The sequence below is a fragment of the Ranitomeya imitator genome, chromosome 2 (genome assembly GCF_032444005.1).
Source record: "Ranitomeya imitator isolate aRanImi1 chromosome 2, aRanImi1.pri, whole genome shotgun sequence".
NCBI lineage: Eukaryota > Metazoa > Chordata > Amphibia > Anura > Dendrobatidae > Ranitomeya > Ranitomeya imitator.
Genome location: NC_091283.1, coordinates 801219658 through 801242854, shown reverse-complemented (window position 1 = coordinate 801242854; position 23197 = coordinate 801219658). Strand labels below are relative to the sequence as shown.

The 23197-nt window shown below is 37.7% G+C and overlaps 1 protein-coding gene across 1 annotated transcript in view; it reads left to right on the top strand.

The window, feature by feature from the left end:
- The window catches only part of LOC138666835 (uncharacterized), a gene marked incomplete at its 5' end in the record, with an annotated part of 128198 nt that extends 106343 nt beyond the window's left edge, over positions 1 to 21855 (top strand). Inside the window, 12 exon segments of the mRNA XM_069755012.1 lie at positions 1249 to 1560; positions 3288 to 3611; positions 5259 to 5570; positions 7310 to 7627; positions 9367 to 9684; positions 11326 to 11649; positions 13299 to 13610; positions 15345 to 15668; positions 17403 to 17777; positions 17879 to 17902; positions 19458 to 19781; positions 21512 to 21855. Of these exon segments, the coding sequence (XP_069611113.1) occupies positions 1249 to 1560; positions 3288 to 3611; positions 5259 to 5570; positions 7310 to 7627; positions 9367 to 9684; positions 11326 to 11649; positions 13299 to 13610; positions 15345 to 15668; positions 17403 to 17777; positions 17879 to 17902; positions 19458 to 19781; positions 21512 to 21855 (3611 nt within the window).
- Between the last annotated feature and the right edge of the window lie 1342 nt (positions 21856 to 23197).

Here is a 23197-nt window from a genome sequence, read left to right as displayed (position 1 = left end):
TGTGGCCTCCTGCATACACCACAATAATAGAGCAGAAGATTTATTGTGTCTGGAATAAACTGTTGTCAGAAAGGATTCAGATTAAAAAATGTAGGCTGGTGTCTGGACCACACTATTAGCTAAAAGGATTTAGATTCTGAAATGTGATGACAAGCCTGCAAGACAGTATTAGCACAAATAATTTAGATAAAGAAATGTGACCTCCTTTCTGCACCACAAAATCTTAGCCCAAACAAGTTTGATTAGGAAATGTGACATCCTGCTGGCACCACAATATTAGCCCAAAAGATCATGATTGGGAAATGTGGCTTTCTGCCTGCACCACAATATTAGCCCAAACTATTTTCATTAGGAAATCTGGCCTCCTGCCTACGCCACAATGTTAGTGCAAACGATTTTGAATAGGAAATGTAGCCTCCTTCCTGCACCAAAATATTAATCCAATTAATTGTGATTAGGAAATGTGGCGCCCTGCCTTCACCACACTATTACCACAATCATTTTAGATGAAGGAAGGTTGATTTTACACAGGATCCAATATAGCTGAAGAAACTGACACTAAACTGCATTTCTAACTATCTGAAAACTTGCAGCAGCCACTGTAGCAGCCTCTCTGTACTGTTACACTGACAAAATCATGCCACCAAAAACACAAATCCGCTTTTTTATAAGGAGAGGGTCATGTGATTTTTGCAACCAATTACAGAAGCCCTTGTGTCTGGACATTGTGGAAGGTATTTGTGGTGTGATCGTCTGCCAGAATCTACACACATTAAGTTAACATAAAGAGAAAAAATTAAAAAAGAAAAACAGTCCGCCGTTCCTCTGACCTCTCCACACTAAATCCCCTCATTAAAGACCCCCCCGCTCAACATACAGCACCACTATCCTATCCAAAGTCCTAACAAAAGCATTAGTGGAAACACAATCATTTACTGAACTGTTCCTGAATTCTGCTGACTTTAAGGGAAAATGCTCTTAAATCCGTGCACAAATCCAAATGAGCTATGTTCGTGCCAAATTTGAGATTGCTGAAAGTTTTCCGGATAAGTCCGCTCATCACTATTTATAAAGAATTTTTTTAACATGTATTTAGGTTTTAAACACTACAAAGGGCTGAATAGGCAGGGTATTTAGTAACAATAATACAAATGCTTTATAGGGGACCTGTCAGGTTCCCTTTAAGATAATTTATAATACATTGTTTTTAGAAATGACCATTCTCCTTTTTTTTAGGTTCAGGTTCAGACTTGTCAATAAGACTGGTAAATGGCAATGGTCAATGTAACGGTCGTGTAGAAATCCTCTATAATGGAGCATGGGGAACTGTGTGTGATGATTATTGGGATATTAATGCTGCACAAGTTGTATGCCGTCAGTTAAATTGTGGCCAAGCTCTTGCATTTAATGGCAGTGCTGCATTTGGCCAAGGACAAGGAGTAATTGTATTGGATGATGTGCAATGCACCGGCAATGAACAACACGTATGGGACTGTCTACACCAACCATTTACAGTGCATAACTGTGGACATAATGAAGATGCTGGAGTCGTCTGCTCAGGTATATTTTCGAAATTATGAAATCATATACAATCATCAGATATCATATGCTGTTTGCATAGATGTTCAAGTAATCCACATTTCATATTTTCTACTACTAAGGGAAACTCAAACAATAAATAGTTTTTATAAGAAAATCTTAAAGGACTGGAGGTACTTTGGTTCCTTCCCCATTAAGTCCAAAACGTTAAGAGGTTTTATGTGGTAGTAGGATGCCTTTGTGAAGTCATTGACACAACAATAATAAGATGCTGATGGGTTTCTGTTACAGGGCTTTATTCCACATAATTATTAGTGTAATGTTTGACTAACAATAACCAATATTTGGTTAATATTAGATTAGGAAATGTGTCCTCCTGCCTGCACCAGAATATTAGCACAAACTATTTAGATTAGAAAATGTGGCCTCCTATTAGCACAAACGATATAGATTAGGAAATGTGGTCTTCTGCCTGCACCAGAATATTCGCACAAACTATTTAGATTAGGAAATGTGGCCTCCTGCGTACACCACAATAATAGAGCAGAAGATTTATTGTGTCTGGAATAAACTGTTGTCAGAAAGGATTCAGATTAAAAAATGTAGGCTGGTGTCTGGACCACACTATTAGCTAAAAGGATTTAGATTCTGAAATGTGATGACAAGCCTGCAAGACAGTATTAGCACAAATAATTTAGATAAAGAAATGTGACCTCCTTTCTGCACCACAAAATCTTAGCCCAAACAAGTTTGATTAGGAAATGTGACATCCTGCTGGCACCACAATATTAGCCCAAAAGATCATGATTGGGAAATGTGGCTTTCTGCCTGCACCACAATATTAGCCCAAACTATTTTCATTAGGAAATCTGGCCTCCTGCCTACACCACAATGTTAGTGCAAACAATTTTGAATAGGAAATGTAGCCTCCTTCCTGCACCAAAATATTAATCCAATTAATTGTGATTAGGAAATGTGGCACCCTGCCTGCACCACACTATTAGCACAATCATTTTAGATGAAGGAAGGTTGATTTTACACAGGATCCAATATAGCTGAAGAAACTGACACTAAACTGCATTTCTAACTATCTGAAAACTTGCAGCAGCCACTGTAGCAGCCTCTCTGTACTGTTACACTGACAAAATCATGCCACCAAAACAACATATCCGCTTTTTTATAAGGAGAGGGTTATGTGATTTTTGCAACCAATTGCAGAAGCCCTTGTGTCTGGACATTGTGGAAGGTATTTGTGGTGTGATTGTCTGCCAGAATCTACACACATTAAGTTAACATAAAGAGAAAAAATTAAAAAAGAAAAACAGTCCGCCATTCCTCTGACCTCTCCACACTAAATCCCCTCATTAAAGACTCCCCCGCTCAAAATACAGCACCACTATCCTAGCCAAATTCCTAACAAAAGCATTAGTGGAAACACAATCATTTACTAAACTGTTCCTGAATTCTGCTGACTTTAAGGGAAAATGCTCTTAAATCCGTGCACAAATCCAAATGAGCTATGTTCGTGCCAAATTTGAGATTGCTGAAAGTTTTTCGGATAAGTCCGCTTATCACTATTTATAAAGAATTTTTTTAACATGTATTTAGGTTTTAAACACTACAAAGGGCTGAATAGGCAGGGTATTTAGTAACAATAATACAAATGCTTTATAGGGGACCTGTCAGGTTCCCTTTAAGATAATTTATAATACATTGTTTTTAGAAATGACCATTCTCCTTTTTTTTAGGTTCAGGTTCAGACTTGTCAATAAGACTGGTAAATGGCAATGGTCAATGTAACGGTCGTGTAGAAATCCTCTATAATGGAGCATGGGGAACTGTGTGTGATGATTATTGGGATATTAATGCTGCACAAGTTGTATGCCGTCAGTTAAATTGTGGCCAAGCACTTGCATTTAATGGCAGTGCTGCATTTGGCCAAGGACAAGGAGTAATTGTATTGGATGATGTGCAATGCACCGGCAATGAACAACACGTATGGGACTGTCTACACCAACCATTTACAGTGCATAACTGTGGACATAATGAAGATGCTGGAGTCGTCTGCTCAGGTATATTTTTGAAATTATGAAATCTTATACAATCATCTGATATCATATGTTGTTTGCATAGATGTTCAAGTAATCCACATTTCATATTTTCTACTACTAAGGGAAACTCAAACAATAAATAGTTTTTATAAGAAAATCTTAAAGGACTGGAGGTACTTTGGTTCCTTCCCCATTAAGTCCAAAATGTTAAGAGGTTCTATGTGGTAGTAGGATGCCTTTGTGAAGTCATTGACACAACAATAATAAGATGCTGATGGGTTTCTGTTACAGGGCTTTATTCCACATATTAATTATTAATGTAATGTTTGACTAACAATAACCAATATTTGGCTAATATTAGATTAGGAAATGTGTCCTCCTGCCTGCACCAGAATATTAGCACAAACTATTTAGATTAGTTAATGTGGTCTCCTGCGTACACCACAATAATAGAGCAGAAGATTTAGTGTCTGGAATAAACTGTTGTCAGAAAGGATTCAGATTAAAAAATGTAGGCTGGTGTCTGGACCACACTATTAGCTAAAAGGATTTAGATTCTGAAATGTGATGACAAGCCTGCAAGACAGTATTAGCACAAATAATTTAGATATAGAAATGTGACCTCCTTTCTGTTCAACAAAATCTTAGCCCAAACAAGTTTGATTAGGAAATGTGACATCCTGCTGGCACCACAATATTAGCCCAAAAGATCATGATTGGGAAATGTGGCTTTCTGCCTACAGCACAATATTAGCCCAAACTATTTTCATTAGCAAATCTGGCCTCCTGCCTACACCACAATGTTAGTGCAAACGATTTTGAATAGGAAATGTAGCCTCCTTCCTGCACCAAAATATTAATCCAATTAATTGTGATTAGGAAATGTGGCACCCTGCCTGCACCACACTATTAGCACAATCATTTTAGATGAAGAAAGGTTGATTTTACACAGGATCCAATATAGCTGAAGAAACTGACACTAAACTGCATTTCTAACTATCTGAAAACTTGCAGCAGCCACTGTAGCAGCCTCTCTGTATTGTGACACTGACAAAATCATGCCAACAAAACAACATATCCACTTTTTATAAGGAGAGGGTCATGTGATTTTTGCAACCAATTACAGAAGCCCTTGTGTCTGGACATTGTGGAAGGTATTTGTTGTGTGATCGTCTGCCAGAATCTACACACATTAAGTTAACATAAAGAGAAAAAATTAAAAAAGAAAAACAGTCTGCCGTTCCTCTGACCTCTCCACACTAAATCCCCTCATTAAAGACCCCCCTGCTCAACATACAGCACCGCTATCCTAACCAAAGTCCTAACAAAAGCATTAGTGGAAACCCAATCATTTACTGAACTGTTCCCGAATTCTGCTGACTTTAAGGGAAAATGCTCTTAAATCCGTGCACAAATCCAAATGAGCTATGTTCGTGCCAAATTTGAGATTGCTGAAAGTTTTTCGGATAAGTCCGCTTATCACTATTTATAAAGAATTTTTTTAACATGTATTTAGGTTTTAAACACTACAAAGGGCTGAATAGGCAGGGTATTTAGTAACAATAATACAAATGCTTTATAGGGGACCTGTCAGGTTCCCTTTAAGATAATTTATAATACATTGTTTTTTGAAATGACCATTCTCCTTTTTTTTAGGTTCAGGTTCAGACTTGTCAATAAGACTGGTAAATGGCAATGGTCAATGTAACGGTCGTGTAGAAATCCTCTATAATGGAGCATGGGGAACTGTGTGTGATGATTATTGGGATAATAATGCTGCACAAGTTGTATGCCGTCAGTTAAATTGTGGCCAAGCACTTGCATTTAATGGCAGTGCTGCATTTGGCCAAGGACAAGGAGTAATTGTATTGGATGATGTGCAATGCACCGGCAATGAACAACACGTATGGGACTGTCTACACCAACCATTTACAGTGCATAACTGTGGACATAATGAAGATGCTGGAGTCGTCTGCTCAGGTATATTTTTGAAATTATGAAATCTTATACAATCATCTGATATCATATGTTGTTTGCATAGATGTTCAAGTAATCCACATTTCATATTTTCTACTACTAAGGGAAACTCAAACAATAAATAGTTTTTATAAGAAAATCTTAAAGGACTGGAGGTACTTTGGTTCCTTCCCCATTAAGTCCAAAATGTTAAGAGGTTCTATGTGGTAGTAGGATGCCTTTGTGAAGTCATTGACACAACAATAATAAGATGCTGATGGGTTTCTGTTACAGGGCTTTATTCCACATATTAATTATTAATGTAATGTTTGACTAACAATAACCAATATTTGGCTAATATTAGATTAGGAAATGTGTCCTCCTGCCTGCACCAGAATATTAGCACAAACTATTTAGATTAGAAAATGTGGCCTCCTATTAGCACAAACGATATAGATTAGGAAATGTGGTCTTCTGCCTGCACCAGAATATTCGCACAAACTATTTAGATTGGGAAATGTGGCCTCCTGCGTACACCACAAAAATAGAGCAGAAGATTTATTGTGTCTGGAATAAACTGTTGTCAGAAAGGATTCAGATTAAAAAATGTAGGCTGGTGTCTGGACCACACTATTAGCTAAAAGGATTTAGATTCTGAAATGTGATGACAAGCCTGCAAGACAGTATTAGCACAAATAATTTAGATAAAGAAATGTGACCTCCTTTCTGCACCACAAAATCTTAGCCCAAACAAGTTTGATTAGGAAATGTGACATCCTGCTGGCACCACAATATTAGCCCAAAAGATCATGATTGGGAAATGTGGCTTTCTGCCTGCACCACAATATTAGCCCAAACTATTTTCATTAGGAAATCTGGCCTCCTGCCTACGCCAAAATGTTAGTGCAAACGATTTTGAATAGGAAATGTAGCCTCCTTCCTGCACCAAAATATTAATCCAATTAATTGTGATTAGGAAATGTGGCGCCCTGCCTTCACCACACTATTACCACAATCATTTTAGATGAAGGAAGGTTGATTTTACACAGAATCCAATATAGCTGAAGAAACTGACACTAAACTGCATTTCTAACTATCTGAAAACTTGCAGCAGCCACTGTAGCAGCCTCTCTGTACTGTTACACTGACAAAATCATGCCACCAAAAACACATATCCGCTTTTTTATAAGGAGAGGGTCATGTGATTTTTGCAACCAATTACAGAAGCCCTTGTGTCTGGACATTATGGAAGGTATTTGTGGTGTGATCGTCTGCCAGAATCTACACACATTAAGTTAACATAAAGAGAAGAAATTAAAAAAGAAAAACAGTCCGCCGTTCCTCTGACCTCTCCACACTAAATCCCCTCATTAAAGACCCCCCCCCCGCTCAACATACAGCACCACTATCCTATCCAAAGTCCTAACAAAAGCATTAGTGGAAACACAATCATTTACTGAACTGTTCCTGAATTCTGCTGACTTTAAGGGAAAATGCTCTTAAATCCGTGCACAAATCCAAATGAGCTATGTTCGTGCCAAATTTGAGATTGCTGAAAGTTTTCCGGATAAGTCCGCTCATCACTATTTATAAAGAATTTTTTTAACATGTATTTAGGTTTTAAACACTAAAAAGGGCTGAATAGGCAGGGTATTTAGTAACAATAATGCAAATGCTTTATAGGGGACCTGTCAGGTTCCCTTTAAGATAATTTATAATACATTGTTTTTAGAAATGACCATTCTCCTTTTTTATAGGTTCAGGTTCAGACTTGTCAATAAGACTGGTAAATGGCAATGGTCAATGTAACGGTCGTGTAGAAATCCTCTATAATGGAGCATGGGGAACTGTGTGTGATGATTATTGGGATATTAATGCTGCACAAGTTGTATGCCGTCAGTTAAATTGTGGCCAAGCTCTTGCATTTAATGGCAGTGCTGCATTTGGCCAAGGACAAGGAGTAATTGTATTGGATGATGTGCAATGCACCGGCAATGAACAACACGTATGGGACTGTCTACACCAACCATTTACAGTGCATAACTGTGGACATAATGAAGATGCTGGAGTCGTCTGCTCAGGTATATTTTCGAAATTATGAAATCATATACAATCATCAGATATCATATGCTGTTTGCATAGATGTTCAAGTAATCCACATTTCATATTTTCTACTACTAAGGGAAACTCAAACAATAAATAGTTTTTATAAGAAAATCTTAAAGGACTGGAGGTACTTTGGTTCCTTCCCCATTAAGTCCAAAACGTTAAGAGGTTTTATGTGGTAGTAGGATGCCTTTGTGAAGTCATTGACACAACAATAATAAGATGCTGATGGGTTTCTGTTACAGGGCTTTATTCCACATATTAATTATTAATGTAATGTTTGACTAACAATAACCAATATTTGGTTAATATTAGATTAGGAAATGTGTCCTCCTGCCTGCACCAGAATATTAGCACAAACTATTTAGATTAGAAAATGTGGCCTCCTATTAGCACAAACGATATAGATTAGGAAATGTGGTCTTCTGCCTGCACCAGAATATTCGCACAAACTATTTAGATTAGGAAATGTGGCCTCCTGCGTACACCACAATAATAGAGCAGAAGATTTATTGTGTCTGGAATAAACTGTTGTCAGAAAGGATTCAGATTAAAAAATGTAGGCTGGTGTCTGGACCACACTATTAGCTAAAAGGATTTAGATTCTGAAATGTGATGACAAGCCTGCAAGACAGTATTAGCACAAATAATTTAGATAAAGAAATGTGACCTCCTTTCTACACCACAAAATCTTAGCCCAAACAAGTTTGATTAGGAAATGTGACATCCTGCTGGCACCACAATATTAGCCCAAAAGATCATGATTGGGAAATGTGGCTTTCTGCCTGCACCACAATATTAGCCCAAACTATTTTAATTAGGAAATCTGGCCTCCTGCCTACGCCACAATGTTAGTGCAAACGATTTTGAATAGGAAATGTAGCCTCCTTCCTGCACCAAAATATTAATCCAATTAATTGTGATTAGGAAATGTGGCGCCCTGCCTTCACCACACTATTACCACAATCATTTTAGATGAAGGAAGGTTGATTTTACACAGGATCCAATGTAGCTGAAGAAACTGACACTAAACTGCATTTCTAACTATCTGAAAACTTGCAGCAGCCACTGTAGCAGCCTCTCTGTACTGTTACACTGACAAAATCATGCCACCAAAAACACATATCCGCTTTTTTATAAGGAGAGGGTCATGTGATTTTTGCAACCAATTACAGAAGCCCTTGTGTCTGGACATTGTGGAAGGTATTTGTGGTGTGATCGTCTGCCAGAATCTACACACATTAAGTTAACATAAAGAGAAAAAATTAAAAAAGAAAAACAGTCCGCCGTTCCTCTGACCTCTCCACACTAAATCCCCTCATTAAAGACCCCCCCCCGCTCAACATACAGCACCACTATCCTATCCAAAGTCCTAACAAAAGCATTAGTGGAAACACAATCATTTACTGAACTGTTCCTGAATTCTGCCGACATTAAGGGAAAATGCTCTTAAATCCGTGCACAAATCCAAATGAGCTATGTTCGTGCCAAATTTGAGATTGCTGAAAGTTTTCCGGATAAGTCCGCTCATCACTATTTATAAAGAATTTTTTTTAACATGTATTTAGGTTTTAAACACTACAAAGGGCTGAATAGGCAAGGTATTTAGTAACAATAATACAAATGCTTTATAGGGGACCTGTCAGGTTCCCTTTAAGATAATTTATAATACATTGTTTTTAGAAATGACCATTCTCCTTTTTTTTAGGTTCAGGTTCAGACTTGTCAATAAGACTGGTAAATGGCAATGGTCAATGTAACGGTCGTGTAGAAATCCTCTATAATGGAGCATGGGGAACTGTGTGTGATGATTATTGGGATATTAATGCTGCACAAGTTGTATGCCATCAGTTAAATTGTGGCCAAGCTCTTGCATTTAATGGCAGTGCTGCATTTGGCCAAGGACAAGGAGTAATTGTATTGGATGATGTGCAATGCACCGGCAATGAACAACACGTATGGGACTGTCTACACCAACCATTTACAGTGCATAACTGTGGACATAATGAAGATGCTGGAGTCGTCTGCTCAGGTATATTTTCGAAATTATGAAATCATATACAATCATCAGATATCATATGCTGTTTGCATAGATGTTCAAGTAATCCACATTTCATATTTCTACTACTAAGGGAAACTCAAACAATAAATAGTTTTTATAAGAAAATCTTAAAGGACTGGAGGTACTTTGGTTCCTTCCCCATTAAGTCCAAAATGTTAAGAGGTTCTATGTGGTAGTAGGATGCCTTTGTGAAGTCATTGACACAACAATAATAAGATGCTGATGGGTTTCTGTTACAGGGCTTTATTCCACATATTAATTATTAATGTAATGTTTGACTAACAATAACCAATATTTGGCTAATATTAGATTAGGAAATGTGTCCTCCTGCCTGCACCAGAATATTCGCACAAACTATTTAGATTAGGAAATGTGGCCTCCTGCGTACACCACAATAATAGAGCAGAAGATTTATTGTGTCTGGAATAAACTGTTGTCAGAAAGGATTCAGATTAAAAAATGTAGGCTGGTGTCTGGACCACACTATTAGCTAAAAGGATTTAGATTCTGAAATGTGATGACAAGCCTGCAAGACAGTATTAGCACAAATAATTTAGATAAAGAAATGTGACCTCCTTTCTGCACCACAAAATCTTAGCCCAAACAAGTTTGATTAGGAAATGTGACATCCTGCTGGCACCACAATATTAGCCCAAAAGATCATGATTGGGAAATGTGGCTTTCTGCCTGCACCACAATATTAGCCCAAACTATTTTCATTAGGAAATCTGGCCTCCTGCCTACGCCACAATGTTAGTGCAAACGATTTTGAATAGGAAATGTAGCCTCCTTCCTGCACCAAAATATTAATCCAATTAATTGTGATTAGGAAATGTGGCACCCTGCCTGCACCGCACTATTAGCACAATCATTTTAGATGAAGAAAGGTTGATTTTATACAGGATCCAATATAGCTGAAGAAACTGACACTAAACTGCATTTCTAACTATCTGAAAACTTGCAGCAGCCACTGTAGCAGCCTCTCTGTACTGTTACACTGACAAAATCATGCCACCAAAAACACATATCCGCTTTTTTATAAGGAGAGGGTCATGTGATTTTTGCAACCAATTACAGAAGCCCTTGTGTCTGGACATTGTGGAAGGTATTTGTGGTGTGATCGTCTGCCAGAATCTACACACATTAAGTTAACATAAAGAGAAAAAATTAGAAAAGAAAAACAGTCCGCCGTTCCTCTGACCTCTCCACACTAAATCCCCTCATTAAAGACCCCCCCCCCCGCTCAACATACAGCACCACTATCCTATCCAAAGTCCTAACAAAAGCATTAGTGGAAACACAATAATTTACTGAACTGTTCCTGAATTCTGCTGACTTTAAGGGAAAATGCTCTTAAATCCGTGCACAAATCCAAATGAGCTATGTTCGTGCCAAATTTGAGATTGCTGAAAGTTTTCCGGATAAGTCCGCTCATCACTATTTATAAAGAATTTTTTTAACATGTATTTAGGTTTTAAACACTACAAAGGGCTGAATAGGCAGGGTATTTAGTAACAATAATACAAATGCTTTATAGGGGACCTGTCAGGTTCCCTTTAAGATAATTTATAATACATTGTTTTTAGAAATGACCATTCTCCTTTTTTTTAGGTTCAGGTTCAGACTTGTCAATAAGACTGGTAAATGGCAATGGTCAATGTAACGGTCGTGTAGAAATCCTCTATAATGGAGCATGGGGAACTGTGTGTGATGATTATTGGGATATTAATGCTGCACAAGTTGTATGCCGTCAGTTAAATTGTGGCCAAGCTCTTGCATTTAATGGCAGTGCTGCATTTGGCCAAGGACAAGGAGTAATTGTATTGGATGATGTGCAATGCACCGGCAATGAACAACACGTATGGGACTGTCTACACCAACCATTTACAGTGCATAACTGTGGACATAATGAAGATGCTGGAGTCGTCTGCTCAGGTATATTTTCGAAATTATGAAATCATATACAATCATCAGATATCATATGCTGTTTGCATAGATGTTCAAGTAATCCACATTTCATATTTTCTACTACTAAGGGAAACTCAAACAATAAATAGTTTTTATAAGAAAATCTTAAAGGACTGGAGGTACTTTGGTTCCTTCCCCATTAAGTCCAAAATGTTAAGAGGTTCTATGTGGTAGTAGGATGCCTTTGTGAAGTCATTGACACAACAATAATAAGATGCTGATGGGTTTCTGTTACAGGGCTTTATTCCACATATTAATTATTAATGTAATGTTTGACTAACAATAACCAATATTTGGCTAATATTAGATTAGGAAATGTGTCCTCCTGCCTGCACCAGAATATTAGCACAAACTATTTAGATTAGTTAATGTGGTCTCCTGCGTACACCACAATAATAGAGCAGAAGATTTAGTGTGTCTGGAATAAACTGTTGTCAGAAAGGATTCAGATTAAAAAATGTAGGCTGGTGTCTGGACCACACTATTAGCTAAAAGGATTTAGATTCTGAAATGTGATGACAAGCCTGCAAGACAGTATTAGCACAAATAATTTAGATATAGAAATGTGACCTCCTTTCTGTTCAACAAAATCTTAGCCCAAACAAGTTTGATTAGGAAATGTGACATCCTGCTGGCACCACAATATTAGCCCAAAAGATCATGATTGGGAAATGTGGCTTTCTGCCTACAGCACAATATTAGCCCAAACTATTTTCATTAGCAAATCTGGCCTCCTGCCTACACCACAATGTTAGTGCAAACGATTTTAAATAGGAAATGTAGCCTCCTTCCTGCACCAAAATATTAATCCAATTAATTGTGATTAGGAAATGTGGCACCCTGCCTGCACCGCACTATTAGCACAATCATTTTAGATGAAGAAAGGTTGATTTTATACAGGATCCAATATAGCTGAAGAAACTGACACTAAACTGCATTTCTAACTATCTGAAAACTTGCAGCAGCCACTGTAGCAGCCTCTCTGTATTGTGACACTGACAAAATCATGCCAACAAAACAACATATCCGCTTTTTATAAGGAGAGGGTCATGTGATTTTTGCAACCAATTACAGAAGCCCTTGTGTCTGGACATTGTGGAAGGTATTTGTTGTGTGATCGTCTGCCACAATCTACACACATTAAGTTAACATAAAGAGAAAAAATTAAAAAAGAAAAACAGTCTGCCGTTCCTCTGACCTCTCCACACTAAATCCCCTCATTAAAGACCCCCCTGCTCAACATACAGCACCACTATCCTAACCAAAGTCCTAACAAAAGCATTAGTGGAAACCCAATCATTTACTGAACTGTTCCTGAATTCTGCTGACTTTAAGGGAAAATGCTCTTAAATCCGTGCACAAATCCAAATGAGCTATGTTTGTGCCAAATTTGAGATTGCTGAAAGTTTTCCGGATAAGTCCGCTTATCACTATTTATAAAGAATTTTTTTAACATGTATTTAGGTTTTAAACACTACAAAGGGCTGAATAGGCAGGGTATTTAGTAACAATAATACAAATGCTTTATAGGGGACCTGTCAGGTTCCCTTTAAGATAATTTATAATACATTGTTTTTTGAAATGACCATTCTCCTTTTTTTTAGGTTCAGGTTCAGACTTGTCAATAAGACTGGTAAATGGCAATGGTCAATGTAACGGTCGTGTAGAAATCCTCTATAATGGAGCATGGGGAACTGTGTGTGATGATTATTGGGATATTAATGCTGCACAAGTTGTATGCCGTCAGTTAAATTGTGGCCAAGCACTTGCATTTAATGGCAGTGCTGCATTTGGCCAAGGACAAGGAGTAATTGTATTGGATGATGTGCAATGCACCGGCAATGAACAACACGTATGGGACTGTCTACACCAACCATTTACAGTGCATAACTGTGGACATAATGAAGATGCTGGAGTCGTCTGCTCAGGTATATTTTTGAAATGATGAAATCTTATACAATCATCTGATATCATATCTTGTTTGCATAGATGTTCAAGTAATCCACATTTCATATTTTCTACTACTAAGGGAAACTCAAACAATAAATAGTTTTTATAAGAAAATCTTAAAGGACTGGAGGTACTTTGGTTCCTTCCCCATTAAGTCCAAAATGTTAAGAGGTTCTATGTGGTAGTAGGATGCCTTTGTGAAGTCATTGACACAACAATAATAAGATGCTGATGGGTTTCTGTTACAGGGCTTTATTCCACATATTAATTATTAATGTAATGTTTGACTAACAATAACCAATATTTGGTTAATATTAGATTAGGAAATGTGTCCTCCTGCCTGCACCAGAATATTAGCACAAACTATTTAGATTAGAAAATGTGGCCTCCTATTAGCACAAACGATATAGATTAGGAAATGTGGTCTTCTGCCTGCACCAGAATATTCGCACAAACTATTTAGATTAGGAAATGTGGCCTCCTGCGTACACCACAATAATAGAGCAGAAGATTTATTGTGTCTGGAATAAACTGTTGTCAGAAAGGATTCAGATTAAAAAATGTAGGCTGGTGTCTGGACCACACTATTAGCTAAAAGGATTTAGATTCTGAAATGTGATGACAAGCCTGCAAGACAGTATTAGCACAAATAATTTAGATAAAGAAATGTGACCTCCTTTCTGCACCACAAAATCTTAGCCCAAACAAGTTTGATTAGGAAATGTGACATCCTGCTGGCACCACAATATTAGCCCAAAAGATCATGATTGGGAAATGTGGCTTTCTGCCTGCACCACAATATTAGCCCAAACTATTTTCATTAGGAAATCTGGCCTCCTGCCTACGCCACAATGTTAGTGCAAACGATTTTGAATAGGAAATGTAGCCTCCTTCCTGCACCAAAATATTAATCCAATTAATTGTGATTAGGAAATGTGGCGCCCTGCCTTCACCACACTATTACCACAATCATTTTAGATGAAGGAAGGTTGATTTTACACAGGATCCAATATAGCTGAAGAAACTGACACTAAACTGCATTTCTAACTATCTGAAAACTTGCAGCAGCCACTGTAGCAGCCTCTCTGTACTGTTACACTGACAAAATCATGCCACCAAAAACACATATCCGCTTTTTTATAAGGAGAGGGTCACGTGATTTTTGCAACCAATTACAGAAGCCCTTGTGTCTGGACATTGTGGAAGGTATTTGTGGTGTGATCGTCTGCCAGAATCTACACACATTAAGTTAACATAAAGAGAAAAAATTAAAAAAGAAAAACAGTCCGCCGTTCCTCTGACCTCTCCACACTAAATCCCCTCATTAAAGACCCCCCCCCCCGCTCAACATACAGCACCACTATCCTATCCAAAGTCCTAACAAAAGCATTAGTGGAAACACAATAATTTACTGAACTGTTCCTGAATTCTGCTGACTTTAAGGGAAAATGCTCTTAAATCCGTGCACAAATCCAAATGAGCTATGTTCGTGCCAAATTTGAGATTGCTGAAAGTTTTCCGGATAAGTCCGCTCATCACTATTTATAAAGAATTTTTTTAACATGTATTTAGGTTTTAAACACTACAAAGGGCTGAATAGGCAGGGTATTTAGTAACAATAATACAAATGCTTTATAGGGGACCTGTCAGGTTCCCTTTAAGATAATTTATAATACATTGTTTTTAGAAATGACCATTCTCCTTTTTTTTAGGTTCAGGTTCAGACTTGTCAATAAGACTGGTAAATGGCAATGGTCAATGTAACGGTCGTGTAGAAATCCTCTATAATGGAGCATGGGGAACTGTGTGTGATGATTATTGGGATATTAATGCTGCACAAGTTGTATGCCGTCAGTTAAATTGTGGCCAAGCTCTTGCATTTAATGGCAGTGCTGCATTTGGCCAAGGACAAGGAGTAATTGTATTGGATGATGTGCAATGCACCGGCAATGAACAACACGTATGGGACTGTGTACACCAACCATTTACAGTGCATAACTGTGGACATAATGAAGATGCTGGAGTCGCCTGCTCAGGTATATTTTTGAAATGATGAAATCTTATACAATCATCTGATATCATATGTTGTTTGCATAGATGTTCAAGTAATCCACATTTCATATTTTCTACTACTAAGGGAAACTCAAACAATAAATAGTTTTTATAAGAAAATCTTAAAGGACTGGAGGTACTTTGGTTCCTTCCCCATTAAGTCCAAAATGTTAAGAGGTTCTATGTGGTAGTAGGATGCCTTTGTGAAGTCATTGACACAACAATAATAAGATGCTGATGGGTTTCTGTTACAGGGCTTTATTCCACATATTAATTATTAATGTAATGTTTGACTAACAATAACCAATATTTGGTTAATATTAGATTAGGAAATGTGTCCTCCTGCCTGCACCAGAATATTAGCACAAACTATTTAGATTAGAAAATGTGGCCTCCTATTAGCACAAACGATATAGATTAGGAAATGTGGTCTTCTGCCTGCACCAGAATATTCGCACAAACTATTTAGATTAGGAAATGTGGCCTCCTGCGTACACCACAATAATAGAGCAGAAGATTTATTGTGTCTGGAATAAACTGTTGTCAGAAAGGATTCAGATTAAAAAATGTAGGCTGGTGTCTGGACCACACTATTAGCTAAAAGGATTTAGATTCTGAAATGTGATGACAAGCCTGCAAGACAGTATTAGCACAAATAATTTAGATAAAGAAATGTGACCTCCTTTCTGCACCACAAAATCTTAGCCCAAACAAGTTTGATTAGGAAATGTGACATCCTGCTGGCACCACAATATTAGCCCAAAAGATCATGATTGGGAAATGTGGATTTCTGCCTGCACCACAATATTAGCCCAAACTATTTTCATTAGGAAATCTGGCCTCCTGCCTACGCCACAATGTTAGTGCAAACGATTTTGAATAGGAAATGTAGCCTCCTTCCTGCACCAAAATATTAATCCAATTAATTGTGATTAGGAAATGTGGCGCCCTGCCTTCACCACACTATTACCACAATCATTTTAGATGAAGGAAGGTTGATTTTACACAGGATCCAATATAGCTGAAGAAACTGACACTAAACTGCATTTCTAACTATCTGAAAACTTGCAGCAGCCACTGTAGCAGCCTCTCTGTACTGTTACACTGACAAAATCATGCCACCAAAAACACATATCCGCATTTTTATAAGGAGAGGGTCATGTGATTTTTGCAATCAATTACAGAAGCCCTTGTGTCTGGACATTGTGGAAGGTATTTGTGGTGTGATCGTCTGCCAGAATCTACACACATTAAGTTAACATAAAGAGAAAAAATTAAAAAAGAAAAACAGTCCGCCGTTCCTCTGACCTCTCCACACTAAATCCCCTCATTAAAGACCCCCCCCCCCCGCTCAACATACAGCACCACTATCCTATCCAAAGTCCTAACAAAAGCATTAGTGGAAACACAATCATTTACTGAACTGTTCCTGAATTCTGCTGACTTTAAGGGAAAATGCTCTTAAATCCGTGCACAAATCCAAATGAGCTATGTTCGTGCCAAATTTGAGATTGCTGAAAGTTTTCCGGAAAAGTCCGCTCATCACTATTTATAAAGAATTTTTTTAACATGTATTTAGGTTTTAAACACTACAAAGGGCTGAATAGGCAGGGTATTTAGTAACAATAATACAAATGCTTTATAGGGGACCTGTCAGGTTCCCTTTAAGATAATTTATAATACATTGTTTTTAGAAATGACCATTCTCCTTTTTTTAGGTTCAGGTTCAGACTTGTCAATAAGACTGGTAAATGGCAATGGTCAATGTAACGGTCGTGTAGAAATCCTCTATAATGGAGCATGGGGAACTGTGTGTGATGATTATTGGGATATTAATGCTGCACAAGTTGTATGCCGTCAGTTAAATTGTGGCCAAGCTCTTGCATTTAATGGCAGTGCTGCATTTGGCCAAGGACAAGGAGTAATTGTATTGGATGATGTGCAATGCACCGGCAATGAACAACACGTATGGGACTGTCTACACCAACCATTTACAGTGCATAACTGTGGACATAATGAAGATGCTGGAGTCGTCTGCTCAGGTATATTTTCGAAATTATGAAATCATATACAATCATCAGATATCATATGCTGTTTGCATAGATGTTCAAGTAATCTACATTTCATATTTTCTACTACTAAGGGAAACTCAAACAATAAATAGTTTTTATAAGAAAATCTTAAAGGACTGGAGGTACTTTGGTTCCTTCCCCATTAAGTCCAAAACGTTAAGAGGTTTTATGTGGTAGTAGGATGCCTTTGTGAAGTCATTGACACAACAATAATAACATGCTGATGGGTTTCTGTTACAGGGCTTTATTCCACATATTAATTATTAATGTAATGTTTGACTAACAATAACCAATATTTGGTTAATATTAGATTAGGAAATGTGTCCTCCTGCCTGCACCAGAATATTAGCACAAACTATTTAGATTAGAAAATGTGGCCTCCTATTAGCACAAACGATATAGATTAGGAAATGTGGTCTTCTGCCTGCACCAGAATATTCGCACAAACTATTTAGATTAGGAAATGTGGCCTCCTGCGTACACCACAATAATAGAGCAGAAGATTTATTGTGTCTGGAATAAACTGTTGTCAGAAAGGATTCAGATTAAAAAATGTAGGCTGGTGTCTGGACCACACTATTAGCTAAAAGGATTTAGATTCTGAAATGTGATGACAAGCCTGCAAGACAGTATTAGCACAAATAATTTAGATAAAGAAATGTGACCTCCTTTCTGCACCACAAAATCTTAGCCCAAACAAGTTTGATTAGGAAATGTGACATCCTGCTGGCACCACAATATTAGCCCAAAAGATCATGATTGGGAAATGTGGCTTTCTGCCTGCACCACAATATTAGCCCAAACTATTTTCATTAGGAAATCTGGCCTCCTGCCTACACCACAATGTTAGTGCAAACAATTTTGAATAGGAAATGTAGCCTCCTTCCTGCACCAAAATATTAATCCAATTAATTGTGATTAGGAAATGTGGCACCCTGCCTGCACCACACAATTAGCACAATCATTTTAGATGAAGGAAGGTTGATTTTACACAGGATCCAATATAGCTGAAGAAACTGACACTAAACTGCATTTCTAACTATCTGAAAACTTGCAGCAGCCACTGTAGCAGCCTCTCTGTACTGTTACACTGACAAAATCATGCCACCAAAAACACATATCCGCTTTTTTATAAGGAGAGGGTCATGTGATTTTTGCAACCAATTACAGAAGCCCTTGTGTCTGGACATTGTGGAAGGTATTTGTGGTGTGATCGTCTGCCAGAATCTACACACATTAAGTTAACATAAAGAGAAAAAATTAAAAAAGAAAAACAGTCCGCCGTTCCTCTGACCTCTCCACACTAAATCCCCTCATTAAAGACCCCCCCTGCTCAACATACAGCACCACTATCCTATCCAAAGTCCTAACAAAAGCATTAGTGGAAACACAATCATTTACTGAACTGTTCCTGAATTCTGCTGACTTTAAGGGAAAATGCTCTTAAATCCGTGCACAAATCCAAATGAGCTATGTTCGTGCCAAATTTGAGATTGCTGAAAGTTTTCCGGATAAGTCCGCTCATCATTATTTATAAAGAATTTTTTTAACATGTATTTAGGTTTTAAACACTACAAAGGGCTGAATAGGCAGGGTATTTAGTAACAATAATACAAATGCTTTATTGGGGACCTGTCAGGTTCCCTTTAAGATAATTTATAATACATTGTTTTTAGAAATGACCATTCTCCTTTTTTTTAGGTTCAGGTTCAGACTTGTCAATAAGACTGGTAAATGGCAATGGTCAATGTAACGGTCGTGTAGAAATCCTCTATAATGGAGCATGGGGAACTGTGTGTGATGATTATTGGGATATTAATGCTGCACAAGTTGTATGCCGTCAGTTAAATTGTGGCCAAGCTCTTGCATTTAATGGCAGTGCTGCATTTGGCCAAGGACAAGGAGTAATTGTATTGGATGATGTGCAATGCACCGGCAATGAACAACACGTATGGGACTGTCTACACCAACCATTTACAGTGCATAACTGTGGACATAATGAAGATGCTGGAGTCGTCTGCTCAGGTATATTTTTGAAATGATGAAATCTTATACAATCATCTGATATCATATGTTGTTTGCATAGATGTTCAAGTAATCCACATTTCATATTTTCTACTACTAAGGGAAACTCAAACAATAAGTAGTTTTTATAAGAAAATCTTAAAGGACTGGAGGTACTTTGGTTCCTTCCCCATTAAGTCCAAAATGTTAAGAGGTTCTATGTGGTAGTAGGATGCCTTTGTGAAGTCATTGACACAACAATAATAAGATGCTGATGGGTTTCTGTTACAGGGCTTTATTCCACATATTAATTATTAATGTAATGTTTGACTAACAATAACCAATATTTGGTTAATATTAGATTAGGAAATGTGTCCTCCTGCCTGCACCAGAATATTAGCACAAACTATTTAGATTAGAAAATGTGGCCTCCTATTAGCACAAACGATATAGATTAGGAAATGTGGTCTTCTGCCTGCACCAGAATATTCGCACAAACTATTTAGATTAGGAAATGTGGCCTCCTGCATACACCACAATAATAGAGCAGAAGATTTATTGTGTCTGGAATAAACTGTTGTCAGAAAGGATTCAGATTAAAAAATGTAGGCTGGTGTCTGGACCACACTATTAGCTAAAAGGATTTAGATTCTGAAATGTGATGACAAGCCTGCAAGACAGTATTAGCACAAATAATTTAGATAAAGAAATGTGACCTCCTTTCTGCACCACAAAATCTTAGCCCAAACAAGTTTGATTAGGAAATGTGACATCCTGCTGGCACCACAATATTAGCCCAAAAGATCATGATTGGGAAATGTGGCTTTCTGCCTGCACCACAATATTAGCCCAAACTATTTTCATTAGGAAATCTGGCCTCCTGCCTACGCCACAATGTTAGTGCAAACGATTTTGAATAGGAAATGTAGCCTCCTTCCTGCACCAAAATATTAATCCAATTAATTGTGATTAGGAAATGTGGCGCCCTGCCTTCACCACACTATTACCACAATCATTTTAGATGAAGGAAGGTTGATTTTACACAGGATCCAATATAGCTGAAGAAACTGACACTAAACTGCATTTCTAACTATCTGAAAACTTGCAGCAGCCACTGTAGCAGCCTCTCTGTACTGTTACACTGACAAAATCATGCCACCAAAAACACAAATCCGCTTTTTTATAAGGAGAGGGTCATGTGATTTTTGCAACCAATTACAGAAGCCCTTGTGTCTGGACATTGTGGAAGGTATTTGTGGTGTGATCGTCTGCCAGAATCTACACACATTAAGTTAACATAAAGAGAAAAAATTAAAAAAGAAAAACAGTCCGCCGTTCCTCTGACCTCTCCACACTAAATCCCCTCATTAAAGACCCCCCCGCTCAACATACAGCACCACTATCCTATCCAAAGTCCTAACAAAAGCATTAGTGGAAACACAATCATTTACTGAACTGTTCCTGAATTCTGCTGACTTTAAGGGAAAATGCTCTTAAATCCGTGCACAAATCCAAATGAGCTATGTTCGTGCCAAATTTGAGATTGCTGAAAGTTTTCCGGATAAGTCCGCTCATCACTATTTATAAAGAATTTTTTTAACATGTATTTAGGTTTTAAACACTACAAAGGGCTGAATAGGCAGGGTATTTAGTAACAATAATACAAATGCTTTATAGGGGACCTGTCAGGTTCCCTTTAAGATAATTTATAATACATTGTTTTTAGAAATGACCATTCTCCTTTTTTTTAGGTTCAGGTTCAGACTTGTCAATAAGACTGGTAAATGGCAATGGTCAATGTAACGGTCGTGTAGAAATCCTCTATAATGGAGCATGGGGAACTGTGTGTGATGATTATTGGGATATTAATGCTGCACAAGTTGTATGCCGTCAGTTAAATTGTGGCCAAGCTCTTGCATTTAATGGCAGTGCTGCATTTGGCCAAGGACAAGGAGTAATTGTATTGGATGATGTGCAATGCACCGGCAATGAACAACACGTATGGGACTGTCTACACCAACCATTTACAGTGCATAACTGTGGACATAATGAAGATGCTGGAGTCGTCTGCTCAGGTATATTTTCGAAATTATGAAATCATATACAATCATCAGATATCATATGCTGTTTGCATAGATGTTCAAGTAATCCACATTTCATATTTTCTACTACTAAGGGAAACTCAAACAATAAATAGTTTTTATAAGAAAATCTTAAAGGACTGGAGGTACTTTGGTTCCTTCCCCATTAAGTCCAAAACGTTAAGAGGTTTTATGTGGTAGTAGGATGCCTTTGTGAAGTCATTGACACAACAATAATAAGATGCTGATGGGTTTCTGTTACAGGGCTTTATTCCACATAATTATTAGTGTAATGTTTGACTAACAATAACCAATATTTGGTTAATATTAGATTAGGAAATGTGTCCTCCTGCCTGCACCAGAATATTAGCACAAACTATTTAGATTAGAAAATGTGGCCTCCTATTAGCACAAACGATATAGATTAGGAAATGTGGTCTTCTGCCTGCACCAGAATATTCGCACAAACTATTTAGATTAGGAAATGTGGCCTCCTGCGTACACCACAATAATAGAGCAGAAGATTTATTGTGTCTGGAATAAACTGTTGTCAGAAAGGATTCAGATTAAAAAATGTAGGCTGGTGTCTGGACCACACTATTAGCTAAAAGGATTTAGATTCTGAAATGTGATGACAAGCCTGCAAGACAGTATTAGCACAAATAATTTAGATAAAGAAATGTGACCTCCTTTCTGCACCACAAAATCTTAGCCCAAACAAGTTTGATTAGGAAATGTGACATCCTGCTGGCACCACAATATTAGCCCAAAAGATCATGATTGGGAAATGTGGCTTTCTGCCTGCACCACAATATTAGCCCAAACTATTTTCATTAGGAAATCTGGCCTCCTGCCTACACCACAATGTTAGTGCAAACAATTTTGAATAGGAAATGTAGCCTCCTTCCTGCACCAAAATATTAATCCAATTAATTGTGATTAGGAAATGTGGCACCCTGCCTGCACCACACTATTAGCACAATCATTTTAGATGAAGGAAGGTTGATTTTACACAGGATCCAATATAGCTGAAGAAACTGACACTAAACTGCATTTCTAACTATCTGAAAACTTGCAGCAGCCACTGTAGCAGCCTCTCTGTACTGTTACACTGACAAAATCATGCCACCAAAACAACATATCCGCTTTTTTATAAGGAGAGGGTTATGTGATTTTTGCAACCAATTGCAGAAGCCCTTGTGTCTGGACATTGTGGAAGGTATTTGTGGTGTGATTGTCTGCCAGAATCTACACACATTAAGTTAACATAAAGAGAAAAAATTAAAAAAGAAAAACAGTCCGCCATTCCTCTGACCTCTCCACACTAAATCCCCTCATTAAAGACTCCCCCGCTCA